Source organism: Globicephala melas, chromosome 3, assembly GCF_963455315.2.
Source record: "Globicephala melas chromosome 3, mGloMel1.2, whole genome shotgun sequence".
Lineage (NCBI taxonomy): Eukaryota > Metazoa > Chordata > Mammalia > Artiodactyla > Delphinidae > Globicephala > Globicephala melas.
In genome coordinates, this window is record NC_083316.1 from 6,302,696 (window position 1) to 6,320,052 (window position 17,357).

Genomic DNA, 17,357 nt, shown 5'->3' on the forward strand with positions numbered 1-17,357 from the left:
CTCAGTGCTGTGTATTTTTGCACAAACACCAAAGCTATCGTGATGTAGGGTAAATGGAGAGAGAAATGCCCTCCTACTTTAATGCTACTAATATGAAACAAACACTGAAGGAAGAACCATCACTCTTTGCTACACACACTGAGAACCTCAAAGATACTTAACATTTCAGACACTTAGATTGTTGTTGAAGTCATTCATCAATGTAGGTTGCTCAGTGTGTGGAAAGCGGGGGGAAGTACTAAACTAGGGCATAAAGCAATTCTTGCTAACATTTTCCTCCTAGAAGCTTTTCATGTCAAGCAGAGTGATGTGCTTCTCTACCCTATCATGAAGGAAACTAAATAAAACCTGAGCCTCAGGGATGCAGGCAGAATGTGTTGCCCATATGAATTCATTTCATCTTAACCACAACCCTATGAGACTGGTAGTTATTGTTTCAATTCACAGATGAGGAAACTGAGCCCCGGAGAAGTTAAGTGACTCAGCCAAGGCCATGCAGCTGATGATTGTGGAACCTGGAGCTGGACCCAACTTTGTCTGACTCAAAAGTGCTGGCAATTATTTAGTGAACTTCCTGCTTTCAGACAAGTAGTGGTCACCATATAAACAATGAAAATAAAGAAACAAAGGAAATAAAGAAAGAGGTGAATGGGAGAAGCATGTCCGTGGGAGATGGACTTGGGAGCTGAGGAAGCAAGATGGAGGGGACTGTCTGAATCTCAGGTTTCCAGTTTAGGGATCTGAAATTGATGACACCATTAGCAAAAGTAGACGAGTCAAGAATAAGAGCTGTTAATGGGAGATTAAATAGAAATAATAGTTTTAGACTTACAAGTTTGAGTTTTCAATAAGGCACCCAAGTAGAATTCCAGTCATCCACATGGGTGGTGGCCAGTTCCAGAGCCATTAATGAGCAATGCTTGGATATAGTTTTCCATCAGCTGAATATCTCTTAGACACATCATCCAACACAGCTGTCACCATTTTAGCAGCAAGACTATCAAGGAAAAATGCTTACCTACTTGTCTACATGTATGTGCCTATTTTATTTAAATCTCTCCCTTAAGAAGCTTACAAAAATGGACACAATGCAAAAATATTTTTAAATTAATAAACTAACATACAAGGAATATGAAAGATAAGATAGAAACAAAAATGAGGATGGTGCAATAAAATGAAAATCAAATAGCAAAAGTTGTGACCACATTCAAGATGCACACGGGGAAGGAGGCAAGAGGGTGAAGTTTATTTGTCTGATGTTAAGTATTGATACCTCAGCTTTCTTTTTGTTTCCATTTGCATGGAATACCTTTTTCCATGCCCTCACTTTCAGTCTGAGTGTGTCTTTAGATTTGAAGTGAGTCTCTTGTAGGCAGCATATAAATGGATTTTTTTTTGTAACCTATCAGCCACTCTGTGTCTTTTGATTGTAGTATTTAATCCATTTACATTTAGAGTAAATGAAGATTGAGGACCTTGGAGTCAGATTGCCCACCTGCAAAGCCTGGTTATTCCACTTACATAAGTTATTAACCTCTCTGTGTTTCCCTTTCCCATCTGCATAATGGGGATAAAGACAGGCATTCTTTCATGGGAATCGTTGTGAGGATAAAGTACGTACATACATACACTATTGCTATTAATTGTTCCGAAATTTCCAGCAGCCAACACAAGTGCAGTGCTTTAGTGTTCATAAGGTGAGGTCAAATCACTCATTCATTAATATATTTGAAACCAAGCCACATCAGGCTGCAGCTGGATGCTCCACTGGGTCCCTGACCCAAGCTCTAACAAACGGGCCCTCATAATCATTAGTCTGTAGTGAACAGTGAGCTCAGTAACTTCCTTATGGAAAACGGTTTAACACATTGAGGGGGGAAGTTGTTAGCTAGAACATCTCTCTCTTTTTTTTTTTTTTTTTTTTTTTTGCTGTACACGGGCCTCTCACTGTTGTGGCCTCTCCCGTTGCAGAGAACAGGCTCCAGACGCACAGGCTCAGCAGCCATGGCTCACGGGCCCAGCCACTCCGTGGCATGTGGGATCTTCCCAGATCGGGGCACAAACCCGTGTGCCCCACATCGGCAGGTGGACTCTCAACCACTGCGCCACCAGGGAAGCCCTAGAACATCTCTTAATGCATATTTTAATCAAATACGTTCTTTGGTAGAGTGAGATCAGGTGGAGAACATTGCGTGCAGTTTAATCCAAGTTCACTGGATACAGAGGAATCCACAGATGGCCCAGGAATCAGGCCATTTTCCATAAATATTATTTCATGCCTCTGAGTTTTGATGATAAACACTGGGAAGCTGTGGGTTCCAGTCCTGCTCTCCAAAAGGTGCCTGAAACTCAGATGCCCTGAGCTCCCAGGTGAGGGCCGATCTCCATGCTGGGACATGCAGCTCACCTGGTTGGGGTGACTCTCCTTCAGAGAACTGTGAGGTCTGATCTGTTCTCCCAGGAGCCCCAGGCAGCAGAACTAAGTGCTCCTTAGACAGCAGTTCCGAATCTTCAGAATCAGATGAGCACCAACACAGCAGGAACGCAGTGGACGTTTGATGGATAGAGGAAGGCGAGGAGGAAAGAGAGGAGAAGCCAGGAGCAGAGGCTTGTGTTAATTTCACCTCGGTCAATACCAGTCACTTGGGTTATAAAATAACCTCAATAAACATGCATTTACTTTATGCCACATTCCCTGCAGGTGAAACTTGCAAAACAAACAGCTTTCCAAGTGTGTTCCAGGAAACTGAATGAGTGGTCTCTCTGTGTAGCTAGAAGTCAGTTAAATATTTGGAGATGGGAGAAATTATTTGGATCATGGAAGAAAGAGCTGTTTCAGGCTGTCATCAAACATTTATCAAAAGTTCAGTTATAAGGACTTCTTGAAGTGACCTGAGCTCTTCTAGAGACTGAGCATAATTTTCTCTAGGCTTTACTAAGCCCAAATGAGTCCTTGACGTTGGATTTCAACCCCACTCCCAGAGCTCAGTCTCTTCATTTATCACTGAGGTCACATCAAACCCACAGTGGAAGCCTGCTGCCTGGAAACAGATTGGGCAGTCATTTATCAGGGAGAGAAGCTCGTTTGCTGCACCTTGATTCCATGAAAAGCAAACCATTTCTCCCACGGCCAGTCTGTTCTCTTTGCCAGGACTGTTGTAATTTTTACGGCACAGGATCCTGTCTGTTGATTTAACAGCTCATGCCTCCCGTCAAGGAGCAAGATGTTTTCCAACTGCCTGCATATACCTCCAAATCATGTCTTCCCCCTAAGTCATGAGACAAGAGATATTAGCAAGCTCTGATGGAAAAGTGTAACTGTTCTTAAGAAATGACTCTCTGCATTTCCACCAAGGTTAGCTGACAGTCTGCTTCGTGGTTCTAATATTTTAAATGGTTTGGTTTTGCTCCCACACTTTTAAGTTGCGGATTTCTGGCAACAGTAGTATTTCATCCATCTTTTTCTAGAATGATAAAATTCACTTGAGGAAAGGAAGGAAGAAATCTTTCTCTTAATTCCTCTTCCCCCTTCATATATATATATATATATATATATATATATGTATATATATGTGTGTGTGTGTGTATATATGTATATATATATATGTGTGTGTGTATAAATAGGTATATATATGTGTGTGTGTATATATGTATATATGTGTGTATGTATATATGTGTGTGTATGTATATATGTGTGTGTATATATATGTATATTATGTGTGTATATATGTATATATACGTGTGTGTGTATATGTATGTGTGTGTATATATGTATGTGTGTGTGTATATATGTATATGTATATGTGTGTATATGTATATATATACGTGTGTATATGTATATGTGTGTATATGTATATATGTGTGTATATATGTATATATATGTGTGTGTATATATGTATATATATGTGTATATATGTATATATATGTGTGTATGTGTGTGTGTATATGTATACGTGTGTGTATGTATGTGTGTGTATATGTATACGTGTGTGTTTGTATATGTATATGTGTGTGTGTATGTATATATATGTGTGTGTGTATATGTATATGTGTGTATATGTATATGTGTGTGTGTGTGTGTGTGTGTGTATAAAGTTTAGTGCAGTGGTCTCAATTGGGAGCAGTTTTGTTCCCCAGGGGACATTTGGCAATGTCTGGAGACTGTTTTGGTTGTCACACTGGAAGGAGAGATGCTCTTGGCATCTAGTGAGCAGAGGCAGGGATGCTTCTCAACACCCCTGCTGTGTGCAGGACACCCCCCAACAAAGATTGATCCCACCCAAATGTCAGCAGTGCCCAGGTTGGAAGACTTGCTTTAGTGCTACCCCCTTCACTGGCATTATTAAAAGGCCATGTGGGTCATTGGACTGCCCTCTTGCCGTGTTCCTGTTTCCCTTAGCTGTTACCGTGGTTTTTGCCATCTTCCTGGCATCTTGAATGGGTGGGTTCTGTCCGTTTTCCTTCTCAGTCATCCCCACTGAAACCCTCAGAGTTAGTTTTTATCTTTACCCTCCGTGGAGTATGCCCCCCACTGGTCACCAGGTGCCTCCTCTTCAAATGCCCCCGAGAGCTTTCTCCACCTCTGATTGAACTCCTCTGGGGCCCAGGGGGATGAACACCCGTCCCAGAAATCACAGCGCAAGACCCGCGATGACCCCGTGTTCTGTCCTCTCAAGTATTTCCAGGGTCCTTTACTGACCCCCGCCCCGTCCCAGCTGAGGGCCTCCCGCAGGTCACCCCTCTGATATTTTGTTTCCATTTCTTCCCCTGGAGCCCTCGCCCACTGCAGCGGACACGTGAGTGATTCCTTTGGGCGTGTGCTTCCCACGGGCGCATCCCTCAGCTTTGACCTTCCACCACAGCTGAGGACTCTCTCTCTGTTCCTCCCAGACATCATGCCCCGCCCGGCTACCCGACGGTCAACCGAAGTGTAGTCTCTCAATAGACATTTATTAAGTGCTTCTTCTGCACCAGGCGCTTTGCTGTTGTGTGTGTCTACAGGTTAACAGAACATAGTCTCTGCCCTTGTGGAGCTCACAGACCAGGCAGGGAGACCAAAGAAAGACGGAGAGGACGTCCATACCAAGAGTCTGACGGCAGCTCCAGGGCTGCATTTCAGTTCAGCCTTCCGAAGCTGTGTTCCAAACTACCCCGTGCACCTAGCCACTCCAATAAAAATTAATTTAAAACATAAATAAATAAGCAAGCAAGCAAATAAATAAATAATAAAATAAAATTATGCCCCAAAAAACTGGGGGACCTTCAGGACGTGTAAATGAATACATTTTTATAGGTTATATACAAATACTAATAAAGAATCTATTTTTTAAAATATAATCAAAAATAGAATTTTCAAAAGGATGAACTTCAAAAGTAAACACAAACAGAATAGGTGTTACAAATTAATGGTAAATGTGAATTAGTAACAGGAATCATAAATACAAATTAATAGTAAAAAGAAGTAGAAATTTCCACTTATCTTCATTGGAAATCTTGGACTTTTCCTTCAGCTCCATGTGGGTGATAACTCTCTATTCCTCAAGGGACGATAAACCACCCAGGGACCAGTAAAGGCAGAAAATGGTTAGCCCCTGTATAAGTCTGCCCAGGCTGCCATAACAAAGTAACACAGACTGGGCAGCTAAAACAACAGACATTTATGTTCTCACAGTTCTGGAGGCCAGAAGTCTGAGATCAAGGTGCCGAAAGGGAAGGTTTCTTCTGAGGCTTGTCTCCTGGGCCTGTAGAATGCCACCTTCTCACTGTGTCTTCACATGGTCTCTCTGGGTGTGTCTGTGTCCCAATCTCCTCCTCCTATAAGGACCCCAGTCATACCAGATTGGTCATACTAATGACCTAATTTAATCTTAATTCCTTCTTTAGAGACCCTGTCTTCAAATACAGTCACATTCTGAGGTCCTGGGGGTTAGGACTTCAATATATGAATTTGGGGGTACACAATTCAGCCACGACACCCCCTCCCCCAAGGAGGCCAGAGGAAAGAGTGTGCATCCTGTAACTGAAGGAGCCTTTCCCCGCCTGCTGAGTCCTCACCCCCGCCTGCTGTGTCTCTTTCCTTTCAGGAGCCCGAGAGGCAGTACATGCACATCGGCACCATGGTGGAGTTTGCATTCGCCCTGGTGGGGAAACTGGACGCCATCAACAAGCACTCCTTCAACGACTTCAAGTTACGAGTAGGTACGTTGTGCAGATCTGGGGTGGGCTGTGGAGAAGGCCTGGCGTCAGGAACAGATTCACAGAAAGGTCGCAATCCTTGCGATGTTGGAGCAGTACAATGACAAATGCATCATTAGAGCAGCAGAACTGGATGGCAGGTGGAAGGGCCCAGGGCAGCTATGAGCTCCTGAGGCACTTTTGAGCAAATTAGAAAAAAAAAAAAAAAAAAAAAAAAAAACCACCTGCTTTGGTTGCACCCAGGCTGCAAGCACTTGGTTTCAGAAGTGGACCCTGAGCCGGGTCTCAGTCTCTCCAGCCACGGTCATTTCTGCAGGTCATGGTAGGCTCAGCCTTCAGCCATGCCAGGAGCTGATGCAAGCCTGACTGTAAAACCCTCCATCATTTTATGATAGTAGGACCCACTATGGGCTATAAGATGCATCCAGACTTCAAAGATGTAAGACTGTTTTTTTAAAAATGCATCTTGGAATTGTTGGAATAGTCCCCATACTCCTGGGGTCACAACCTATAAGAACCCCAACTGTGTCCTAAATTCTAACAGAGCTGGAGCTTTTCAGATTGAACGTTCCAATCCCAGAGAAAAAGCCAACTTTCTTCCAAAAAAAAAAAATTCAAGTAAGTTCTTCCCTTGCTTTAAGTTGATTCTTGAGCATGTTCCATGCTCCCTTGCCCTTTACAAATGTCTATCCAAAAGAAGTGTGTTTTAAACCCTCAGGTCTGCACACACCGCCTTGCGACGTTTGCACGGTCACTTGCAGCCATTTGTGATTTGTAAGAGCTTCTTTGACCATTTTATGCTGTTCTTGGCAACATATTTTGCTGCTTCTGAAAGCAAATCCATGTAAGAGTAGTCCTTTTAACAAAGTCTATCTGAGTGGCTTTTCACCTCTCTTGCATACAAATTTCAACTTTAAAAAAATCCCAATATTTGGGGCTATTTTCTTCCTTTGGTGTTCATATGTTCTGAATTGTAAAACCCAGAAATAGTACACATTTCTGGAGCAAATGGGATTCTCTTCACTGCATGTATGTCTTATTGTGAGCATCTGAACACATTTTTATTTAGACCTTCTCATCTGTGTGCCCAGTGGACCTTTCTCTGGCTCTACCCGTACAAAGATGAGAAGGGCCAGGTGGGCAGGAAGCTGAACGTGGAGGTGGCCCTTTCGCCTGGAGCTCTTTATTGCTTTAACAGCTTGGAAAATGGGATCCTCAAACTTTCATAGTGTGCTCCTTAAAAAAGAAACCAATTGCATGGCAGAATGACCCCTGTCAAATAGTCTTTTTTTTTTTTAATTGAAGTACAGTTGATTTACAATGTTGTGTTAATTTCTGCTGTACAGCAAAGTGATGCAGTTATACGCATATATACATTTTTTTTAATATTCTTTTCCACTATGGTTTATCATAGGATATTGAATATGGTGCTCTGTGCTGTACAGTAGGACCTTGTGGTTTATCCATTCTACACAGAAAAGCTGCTGACCCCAACCTCCCACTCCATCTGTTGTCAAATGTGTATGGACCAAAACAATATTGCCCTTCACTGTGAGGGGGAACGGGACAATTCTTTGCTAGTCATATCTGTCACATCAAAAGCCCAGGGTTCTTGGTCTGGACCATAACAATATTTTCCAAATTAATGTGAGCAAGTTAATGGACTTCCTTAAGTAGGTACTTATTGAGTGCTTACTTTGCACTGATTATTGAATAACTATTAATATCTATACACTCACCCCACACACCAGCTCTTTTTGATGTCTGCGGAAGCCCTGCTCAGTGTGTCCGTGGCCTCCGAGCTTGCCTTTCCCCAAACCCTCCGTCTCTCCCGAGGGCAGCTTCCCAGCCCCATCTTTGGACACAGTGCCATCCAGTGGCAGTTCACAGTAGGAACTCAGAAAGGTAATATTAGCCCCTACAAAATCATGATGCATAGTAAGAGCCAAACTTGCTCCTAATGTCCTTTTCCGCACGTCAAGCTGTAGAGCCAGTCAGTGAGTGGGAAGCACCCCTGCGCTTCAGCAGAGATCGCTCCGCTGCCAGCAATATCGGCCCCAGGCTCTCTGCCCTGGCCCAGAGCCACTGACCAAGCAGGGGCTCAGAGCAGCCAGAAGGACAGCTGAGGGCAGTGGCGTCTGAGATCACCGGCCAGCAGCAGGAATAAATTATTCGGGATGTCTGAAACAGAGATTTGAGTTTTACTGAATACTCCACAAAAGCAAAGGAGAACTTCTTTCTCAGTCTTGCGTACCTTCAGGGATTTTGTGGAACAACGTTTGTGCTGTGTTGCCTGCCCCACTTACCATTGCAAAGGGGAGGCTTTGCCTCCGATCTATAACTGGGCTTGTACACGAAGCAGTTCAGTAGTGGGGAGTGAAATCTCTCAGAAACACCCTCATTAATCCATACGGTTTGATTACTGCAGTAAGCCTGGGGAGGAGGGGGTCTTAGATCCAGGAGAAAATATAGGGGGGAAAAAATCAACCAGTGTCCATACCTCTGTTTCTATTTCTGTGGCCTACCTCTTGGACGCCCATAACAACTGTGGGTCCGTGTGTTTGAACTGAGTTCTTGGGACAAGGAATCGTCCTACTTGCTACACTGGGGGTGGGGGAAGACCCCAGGCAGGGGTCTGTGAGAATTAGAAGCTTGTACATGTCAAGCTCACAGAATAGTACATGGCAGGTAAAAAATGCAGCACACACGTCAAGGGGCTGGTGGTGGTTTAAGCAAAACATTAGAGGGAACCCAGAAGTCCACCAGCGGCAGGACAGCCAATAAATAGAGTTCACAGACTCGCTGCGGCCGGTTAAAATTAAAATAGGTGCATTTCAGAAGTAATTAACCACAAAACTATCGGAGAACAAGATAATCATCTCTTGCCTAAGATTATGTGGCATCATAGAAAAACAATTATAATGTTGAGTTTTATAAAGTGTACCAATTTTACGCTATTACAGAATAATTGTAAATAGACATACGAGCGCGAATCAAGAAGAGGAAGAAAGACAAACGTTTTACTGTTTTTGAGATGATGACGTTAGACGAATTATGGTTCTTTGTTTTAGAGTTCCATGAGTTGGGCGAATTTTTGCTGCGTAATCATGGTTCAGGAATGGTCTTGTAAAACTTTCCTGTTTGAGACAGTTGCTTACACTGTCAAGTTCATGATTCAAATCGTGCTCAGCTGGTTCTGGTGTGTCACAGGTATTAACCATGGCCCTGTAATAGCCGGTGTGATCGGAGCTCAGAAGCCACAGTACGATATCTGGGGCAACACCGTAAATGTGGCCAGTAGGATGGACAGCACCGGCGTCCTGGACAAAATCCAGGTAATTTAGTCTGTTCTGTTGTTATCCACCATGTCTGTCGTCTTGGGAATCATGCATAAGTATATAATAAGGATAATATATTAAAACAGAGGGAAGAAAGTAAACTTTGTAATTTAGTTAAACTTTTTATTGAGGAAATACTAATTCGTTTCTGCATTAACTGTGAACCATAAAAATTGTGAAATAGTATGAAGGTTATTGCATTTGGGAAAATAAGTGATCACAGCGACCAACAGGGCAGTGCGGCCACCTGATGGGAGGGGCGGCAGGGGTGCCCTTCTCCTTGGTATAACCCAGACCAGATGTGACCACCTGCCTTCCGCTCCCCAGGGGCTGAACTTGGAGGATGAGTGAAGGGGCCAACTGTGGAGAGGAAGAGATGAAATGGAGTGAGGTGAAATGACAGTACTAGATCAGACTAGCATGGGATTCAGATATCTGGAAATGACTGGAAGGCTCTGGAATCCACCCAAGGGGGAGAATTCCAAGAGCTGACAAGTTAAAAGCAGTGGTGACTGCGCACACCTGCTTGGGTTACAGCACCAGCACCTAGAATGAGAGACTCACTCCCCAAAGGAGAAGGATATGTGTGTGTATGTGTGTGTGCGCGCGTGCCTGCATGTCTATGTGGAACTTTCTGTTTTCCTCGCCCTCAAAAAGCAATGGTTCCACATTTCACCCCAGCTTTGTTGTCTTCTGGAAGATAAATTCCTGCCAAATGGCAAGTTTGTATGAAAATCACTGGACACAGCTAACAGGCTTTATCGGTTTTTTGTCCTCTTCAGAGAATTCCCTGAGCCCCTGTTCTGCACCTCAGCTTGGCGGAAATCCTCAAATAACCCTGCCTCCCAAAAGTACGATGGACACTGGAGTCCATTGTTAACCTCTGCAGGGAGCTGTCAGCTCCAGCATCACCTAGAAGGGGCTTTTCGTGAAACCTCTGCAGAGCTCGCTTGCTTTCAGTGTGACTCTCCCTCATTCCTCCTAGAGGATCCTGTCTCCGTGGTCTTTCTCAGGCAGAGCTTGACCTTTAGATGGAAGGTGACACACGTGACTTCTACGTGTTCGCCTTGCAGTCAGAACATGAGTCAGCAATTGCTGAAAAGTTAGCAACCATCCAACAAAGAGAAGAGAGAGAGAAGAAAAGAGGAGTGTGGAGGAAAAGAGGAAGTATCCCAGGCCTTCCCGGCCAAATTGGCCACTGCCAAGGAAAAATAGAGCCGGCTGTTCTCATGGGATCCGCCCCAGACCAAGCTTTCAGCAAAAATGGGGCTCCTCTGACTAGGGCTTTCTGTCGGTACATGGCTGGCCGCTCCCCGTGCCCAGGGATGCTCCAGCGCTCCTGGGCAGCCCGGGTCTTCTGCTTGGTGGGGAGAAAGGCAGGCTCCTACCAGGAACACATTCGCCCACCCGTGGGCCAACCTAGGCCTCCACCGCACACCAGGAACGTTCGGAAGATGGACTGTAGTTCCGCATGCTTCACGACTCTCCAGGCACTTTTCGAGCACTTAGGATAAGTATCAAAAGCAATCTGAGAGAGGCCGGTCAGGGGAACATACCCTCCCAGAGACCGTAAATCCCCTCCAGGTCAATGTTGACAATGATCACGTGTGTCTCTAAGAGGAAACTGGGCCTCATAAAAGTCCGGTGACTTAGTGCCGTGCAGCCACCTGGACCGTCTCTGTGCGTTTTCTCTGAGCCCGGGGAGGGAACAAGACAGGTTTCAGCCTGTCCAGAGTGAGGGATGTCTTCCACAGGCCTGCGTGTTCACTCAGTTCAGCGGCTGGAGGGTCCGCATCTGGGTAGGTTTTTTTCTCCGGAGGGCAGAGCTCACCCCAGCTCCACTAGCCTCTCATCTCCATTTATGTGCGAAAAAACCAGTAGTGAGATGCCAGGAAAAATTGAAAATGATGCTGAGAATATTTAAAGCTTCCCCGGGGCCTGAAGAACAAATTCTTTTTATTGAAGAGGATTACACTCCCACCATGCTTCCTGTGCCCCAAGAACAGCATAGGAAGCCCCTCGTCCCCCAGCCAGGCTTGCCCTGGACTTGGAGGAATCGTAGCTGGAGTTCATTAGGTTGATGGCTCTCTGAATGTCACCATAACTGTGCGGTTGGCGATACAAATTCCGATGGCCAGCTCAAAAATGCCAAGGGCGTGCTGCCCAGCACCAGCCTCAACTGCAAAATTACCCTGCAAGGCTTCAAACGATGTGTTTGCTCCCTGCGTGGAAGACCGGAAGCCGAGTGTCTGTAGCAATCTCTAATTCTGATTGCCCCTAAGAACTCTAATCAGGAGAATATATTTGTCATCTGATTTTCTTGACTATGTCCATAGTTTTTCAGTTCTTATCTAATGTTCCCGAGCTACAGCCTATCCTCCTTCTCCGGAACTTGGGCCCAGCCAGGGGAGGGCAGGACGTGAGCATCTGGACTTTGCATCCCCCTTTTCCTTCCTGTTCTGCTCAGAAAGACCCACACTTTGGCCCCTTTGCTAGGGGCCAGCCACTGGGTCACACTGCAGAAGACAGATTGATTTTTCTAGCTCTTTCCCACAGCCTGCCCTTGAGATCGTCACAACACACACTTCAGCCTTACTTCTGGGGCCCCCTGGATGCTGTCCTGGGTTCTAGAAGCCCAGCCCTCCTGTGGTTTTGATGTGCTGCCACCTCTGCCCCATGGCAGTGTCCATCCTCCAGGCCTCCCTCAGCTCCAAGGGGCTGGCTCATTGCCACTGCTGCTGCCCCAACACCACACAGCCCCCTGACGGTGTCCACACCAGAACAAAAATTGTGGTGTGGCATGCCCAACACACGTGTGTCGCGCCCAGCACGTGCGTCACCCACATACCCAAGGTGGCTGGGCCCTACAGGTGGCATGGCTGTTTCCTCTGATGAAGTGGGATGAAATCCCTCCTCCTCGCCTGCTGTTTCACATGGTTCCAGAGCAGTGTTACCAGGGATTTCTGGGAAAATAGCTCCCTCCCTCTCTGCTCAGGTCCCAGATACCTCCTGGGGCGCCTGGCTGGGGGACCACGTTCCTGATGGGTGGTCCCTCACCTCAGAAGCTGAGGTCTTGTTTGTAGCCCAGTCGGTGCACCTCACACGTTCTCTGCTTGAGAGGATGCCTTTTGCAGGAGGTTCCTCTGACACGCAAGCATCAGACCCCTGCCCTCGGTCCTAGGCGTGGTCTCTCTCGAGAGCACCGCGCATGCTCAAGCTGAAGACAATACGACTCCCCTCCCCTCCCCTCGGAGAGAGGATCCGTCCTACCCAGCAGGTTTCCCTGCCCACTGACCCAGCAGGACCAGGACGTAGTGCAGAGATGGGGTCCTCACCTCGTGGTGCAGTGGCAGGAAATCAGGAGTCCTGTCACATTGACAGACTGCCCCGGAGGGGTCACTCCTTTCAGCATCCCGAGTCAATCCAATGAGGTGGGGAAACTTTCCAGACCTGACGCAGAGCATCCTGTCCACCCTTAGGCTGGTGCGAATTCCTAATGTTCTTTCAGTTTTAGGTCATTTTATTCATGTGTATTAAACCTGAAACACGTGGCCATTTGCAGAGTCGACTGTGCTGCTTCTCGTGTGTTTTCTCTTATCTATATTAAAATCTATCATTAACATTTATTATTTTAGAAAATGACATTAATAACAATTTATAAACATCATCCAAAATCCCACCACTTCAACATAGGTTTACTTCCTTTTTTCCAGGTCTCTTACATGTGAAAGCATAATCTTCATGTGGTTAAAATCATGGCACGGATCCAGGCTTAATTCTTTTTTGGGGGGTGAAATAGTTCGACATGATTTCATCGTCTGATCCGTGACATTGATCGTGATAGCGTCGTAGTTTTTTTGTTTTGTTTTGTTTTCTTCAGGACACCATAAATTTGAATTTTATTTTAAAATCATTATAATTAAACATGTCATTATTTTTCAGTTCTATAAATTGTAACTGATGTCTGTAACTAATAACAGTAGTCAATAGTCATTTTTAAATAAATGTTTACTGCATGTTTGGCCCAAGTTTAACTCTCAAAAATATGGAACGCTTCATGAATTTGTGTGTCATACTTGCGCGGGGGCCATGCTAATCTTCTCTGTATCGTTCCAATTTTAGTATCTGTGCTGCTGAAGCAAGCACGATGGCATCGTAGTTTACTTAACCCTGGAGATTACTTGAATCTTAGGTGGTTTCCAGTTTCTCACTTTCACAGCACTGAATTAAACATTGTCCTTAGAAAGCTCTTCCTCTCATGGATTATTCTCTCATCTGATTTCTCAGGAGTAGGATGAATGGGTCAAAGAGCATGAACATTTGGGGGCTCTTTATTCTTGTAGTCAAATGCCCTTTGAAAGGGTTGTGTCCGCACCGGCACTAAGCACTTCTTCATCTGTCCCTGTGCTTCCAGGTTACTGAGGAGACGAGCCTCATTCTGCAGACCCTGGGATACACGTGCACATGTCGAGGAATAATCAACGTGAAAGGAAAGGGGGACCTGAAGACATACTTTGTGAACACAGAGATGTCACGGTCCCTTTCCCAGAGCAACCTGGCATCCTGAAGCGTCGCCTCGGTTTTGGCAAGAAGACTGTATTTTCAGGAAGATAACAATGCACTTTCTGACTGCCACTTTTGTCCCTCGTTTGTGATGTGTGTGCTCTGTTCTGTCCTCTGGAGCCTCTGTAGACTCATTCCTGTGACCCGGTGGCCTGCCGTTTGGTGTCTGATGTGTGCCAAGATCGCCCTGCCATTTGCACCGTGCTTACTCCTGAGCAGAAGGGAAAGGAGTGCGCATTACAGCGGAAAAGCCTTCAGAGAAACTGACAGAGATGAGAGAGGCGAAACAGACAAAAATTCTTAAGGCAATAAAACTAGGGGGTGTATATTATCTTCCGGTGCATGTTCTTTTTTGGAAAAATATGGTAGCTCGCCAACCGCATCTGCTAGTCTGATACTAAAACACACAGTATGTGTGACTAAGTTGATTTCGTCGCCCCCCCCCCATGGAATCCGACTGTGTTCACCCACGTGTCTCATTGCAGTGACTGTCCACGGGCCCAGCTGGGATCCGTGGCACCGTCACCTTGCTCTGTCGTGTCTCGTGCCAGCAGCACGTCACCATCCATCACCAGAATTAGTTCTTACAACCTAGGACTAGTTTTGTACCAAACACGTCTGATGTTTTGATGCCATTGTCTTTTGTAAGGTTAATTCATTAAAAGTTTTCTGTACTTTGGTTGAGAGTCTGTCTCTTTCCCGCCCCTGCCCCCTCTTATTCTTTCTCCTGTGGTTTCCTCCAGAACTGAGTTGGTTTGCCACTGATTCTCCCATGGGCAGTTGTTTCAGAAGCAGAGATTGAACTCTCCTTGGGTAAATCAGATCGGGACAAAGTTTGTGATGTCGATCATTGATTACGCAACTCCCTGGAAAGAAAGACAGTATGCTTCACTGTGTCACGTGGTCTGTTTTCACTTTGGCATCTCTAGGGAATATTTGCAGGGAAAAATATTTTACTAGTAAAAAGATTCTCTACTAGCAGCGGCACGCACTCCGTCCACATACTCTGATCTACTGTAATACGTCGGTAGAGCTATGAGGCCCCGAATAATTGGGAACTAGGTACATCAGCTTCACAAGAGTCTGAACTAACGAGAGAAGCCACCAAAGCCCCACGAGCTGCCTGTTATGTCTGAGGAGACTTGAGAAGGCACAGGGACTTCCCTGGTGGTCCAGGGTTAGGACTTCGCCTTCCAATGCAGGGGGTGCGGGTTCGATCCCTGGTCGGAGAACTAAGACCTCGCAGCCAAAAAACCAAAACATAAAACAGAAGCAATAGTGTAGCAAATTCAATAAAGACTTTAAAAATGGTCCACATCAAAAAAAAAAAAAAATCTTAAAAAAAAAAAAAGGGCCCAAAGCCAACCTCGATGCATTTTGGAAGAGAGAAGACCTGGAAAACTGTGTTCTTGTAAATCCAACTCAAGAGTTTTGGTTTCTTTCTTCCCCTAAAGAAATCATACTTTGCCAAAGGGTGAAAAATAGGTCATGCATAATCAAATGTTTAAAAGCAAAGCCGCAAATGCCAGCCTGGTTAGGCACACCATAGCTCAGGGCAGGCATCTGTAAGAAGTCGAGGACCCCAGGGATGCATTAGGAAGCGGCTGGGAACTCGGACTTGAAGCAGGAGCCCTCCGTTTAATCCCTGACTGTTTTTTTTACTAGCTGTGAGACTTTGAACACATTTTTCAGTTTCTCTTAGGACTTTTTTCCTCATTGGTAGCTCATGGGATCAGATCTGATTAAAAGAGCTAAAGACCGTGAGAGAGGCTGGCAGGTACCCAGGCCTTGCTCCAGCTTGTTGGACCCAGTGCATTGCAGGATCAACATGGCCACCCTGCCAGGGCTTTGGCTCATACTGGGTAAAAAGAGCTTATTGAAATTAATAACCGGCCTTCATCATCAAAGTGGGAATACAGCATGACTCGTCCAACTGTCTGCCCCAGTCAGAAAGTTTTTGATCCTATAATTGCCACTCAGCATTGACATTTATACATCTAATTCTCCAAAAAGGTGACTGAGAGAAGAAAAATAGTATAAGGGCATTTCTCTTCACTGTAACCGAAATCTGGACTAGGATGCCCTAGGTTTCAGGGACTTCGAACTGCCCCTGAGGGTTCTTCCTCCCTTGGAGCCTACAGCATCCATCCTGGGGCTCTTTTTGTCACCTGCCCTTAAAGGTAGACACCTGCAGATGGGTGATTCACCCAGTGCCCTTAACTGTGCCCCTCAGCCCCTGCCCCAGATGCAGAAGGAGAACTGTTTTTCCCCAAAGCTGTATCTCCAGCCTTATCAAACAATAGCTTTTTTAAAGCAAGCAGAGTCATTATCAAAGTCCACCTCGCAAAGGCCTGTGCACACGTGTCTCTCAAAGTGAGGTTCCCAACCAGCAGTATCAGCATCACCTGGGAACCTGTTAGAAATGCACGTTTTTCAGGCCCCAATGCAGACCTGCCAACTCAGAAATCCTGGTGTGGGGCCCAGCACGCTCCCTGTACTTTGCAGAGCAAGTCCTCCACGTGATTCTGATCCCCAATCAAGCCTGAGGCCCCCAGCATTTTACAACAGAGGAACCAGCTGCAGAGAGGTTCAGGGGCTTGTCTGAAGTTTCCCAGTTGATCAGTGACTAAGACGAGACTAGAAGGGAAAACTGCCTGTTTCCTGAATTTGAACGTGTGACTTGCGGTCAAGGCTCCCTAAGTTCAGGCAACTACGGACATTGCTGTGAGCAAATCATGCAAATGAGAGGACTCGTCAGCCACGTCCATCATGGCTGCAGCATTGATAACACGTAAGAATCTTGCCTCAAAACCCTCCTTAACTCTCAGTCTTGTAGGAAGCCCCCCTCTCATGAAAAACACTGAGTCCAGTCCCCTTAACACTGCAGTATTTTTAATACATCTGTTTAGAAAAGTCTACGTTGTCATGACTCTTCCATGTTATTCTTTTCCCCAGCTCAGTGTGCTTTCCTAAAGACAGCAATACTCTGCTTTTGAAAAAAACACTGACAAATGGAAATTTAATAAATCAAAACAAATTATTTTAATGTATGTTTTTCTTTGATAAGATGACTAATGGGCATTCACTGATTGGCTTTAAGGTGTAAAAGTCAAGATGCTGAAAGAAATATAATTTTCCTTTGCTTCCTAATAAACAAGAGTGCTTTTGAAAGCTTGCCCAATTAAAGCCCTGCTTTTTAAAAGTAGTAGAAGGTTAAGGGAGTAGAATCTGACTTAAAGTAACTGAAAATAATCTGACATT

The 17,357-nt window shown here is 45.3% G+C and overlaps 1 protein-coding gene and 1 non-coding gene across 2 annotated transcripts in view; one reads left to right on the top strand and one right to left on the bottom strand.

Moving 5' to 3' along the window:
* The window catches only part of ADCY2 (adenylate cyclase 2), a 445,822-nt gene extending 431,047 nt beyond the window's left edge, over positions 1 to 14,775 (top strand). Inside the window, exons 23-25 of the mRNA XM_030856549.2 lie at positions 6,084 to 6,198; positions 9,406 to 9,530; positions 13,948 to 14,775. Of these exons, the coding sequence (XP_030712409.1) occupies positions 6,084 to 6,198; positions 9,406 to 9,530; positions 13,948 to 14,100 (393 nt within the window). The 3' untranslated portion in view covers positions 14,101 to 14,775. The remainder of the gene's footprint in view (positions 1 to 6,083; positions 6,199 to 9,405; positions 9,531 to 13,947) is intronic.
* LOC115853269 (U6 spliceosomal RNA) lies at positions 13,573 to 13,679 on the bottom strand. Its single transcript, XR_004039496.1, has one exon. It is a non-coding gene; the product is annotated as a U6 spliceosomal RNA (small nuclear RNA).
* Positions 14,776 to 17,357: the final 2,582 nt, after the last annotated feature.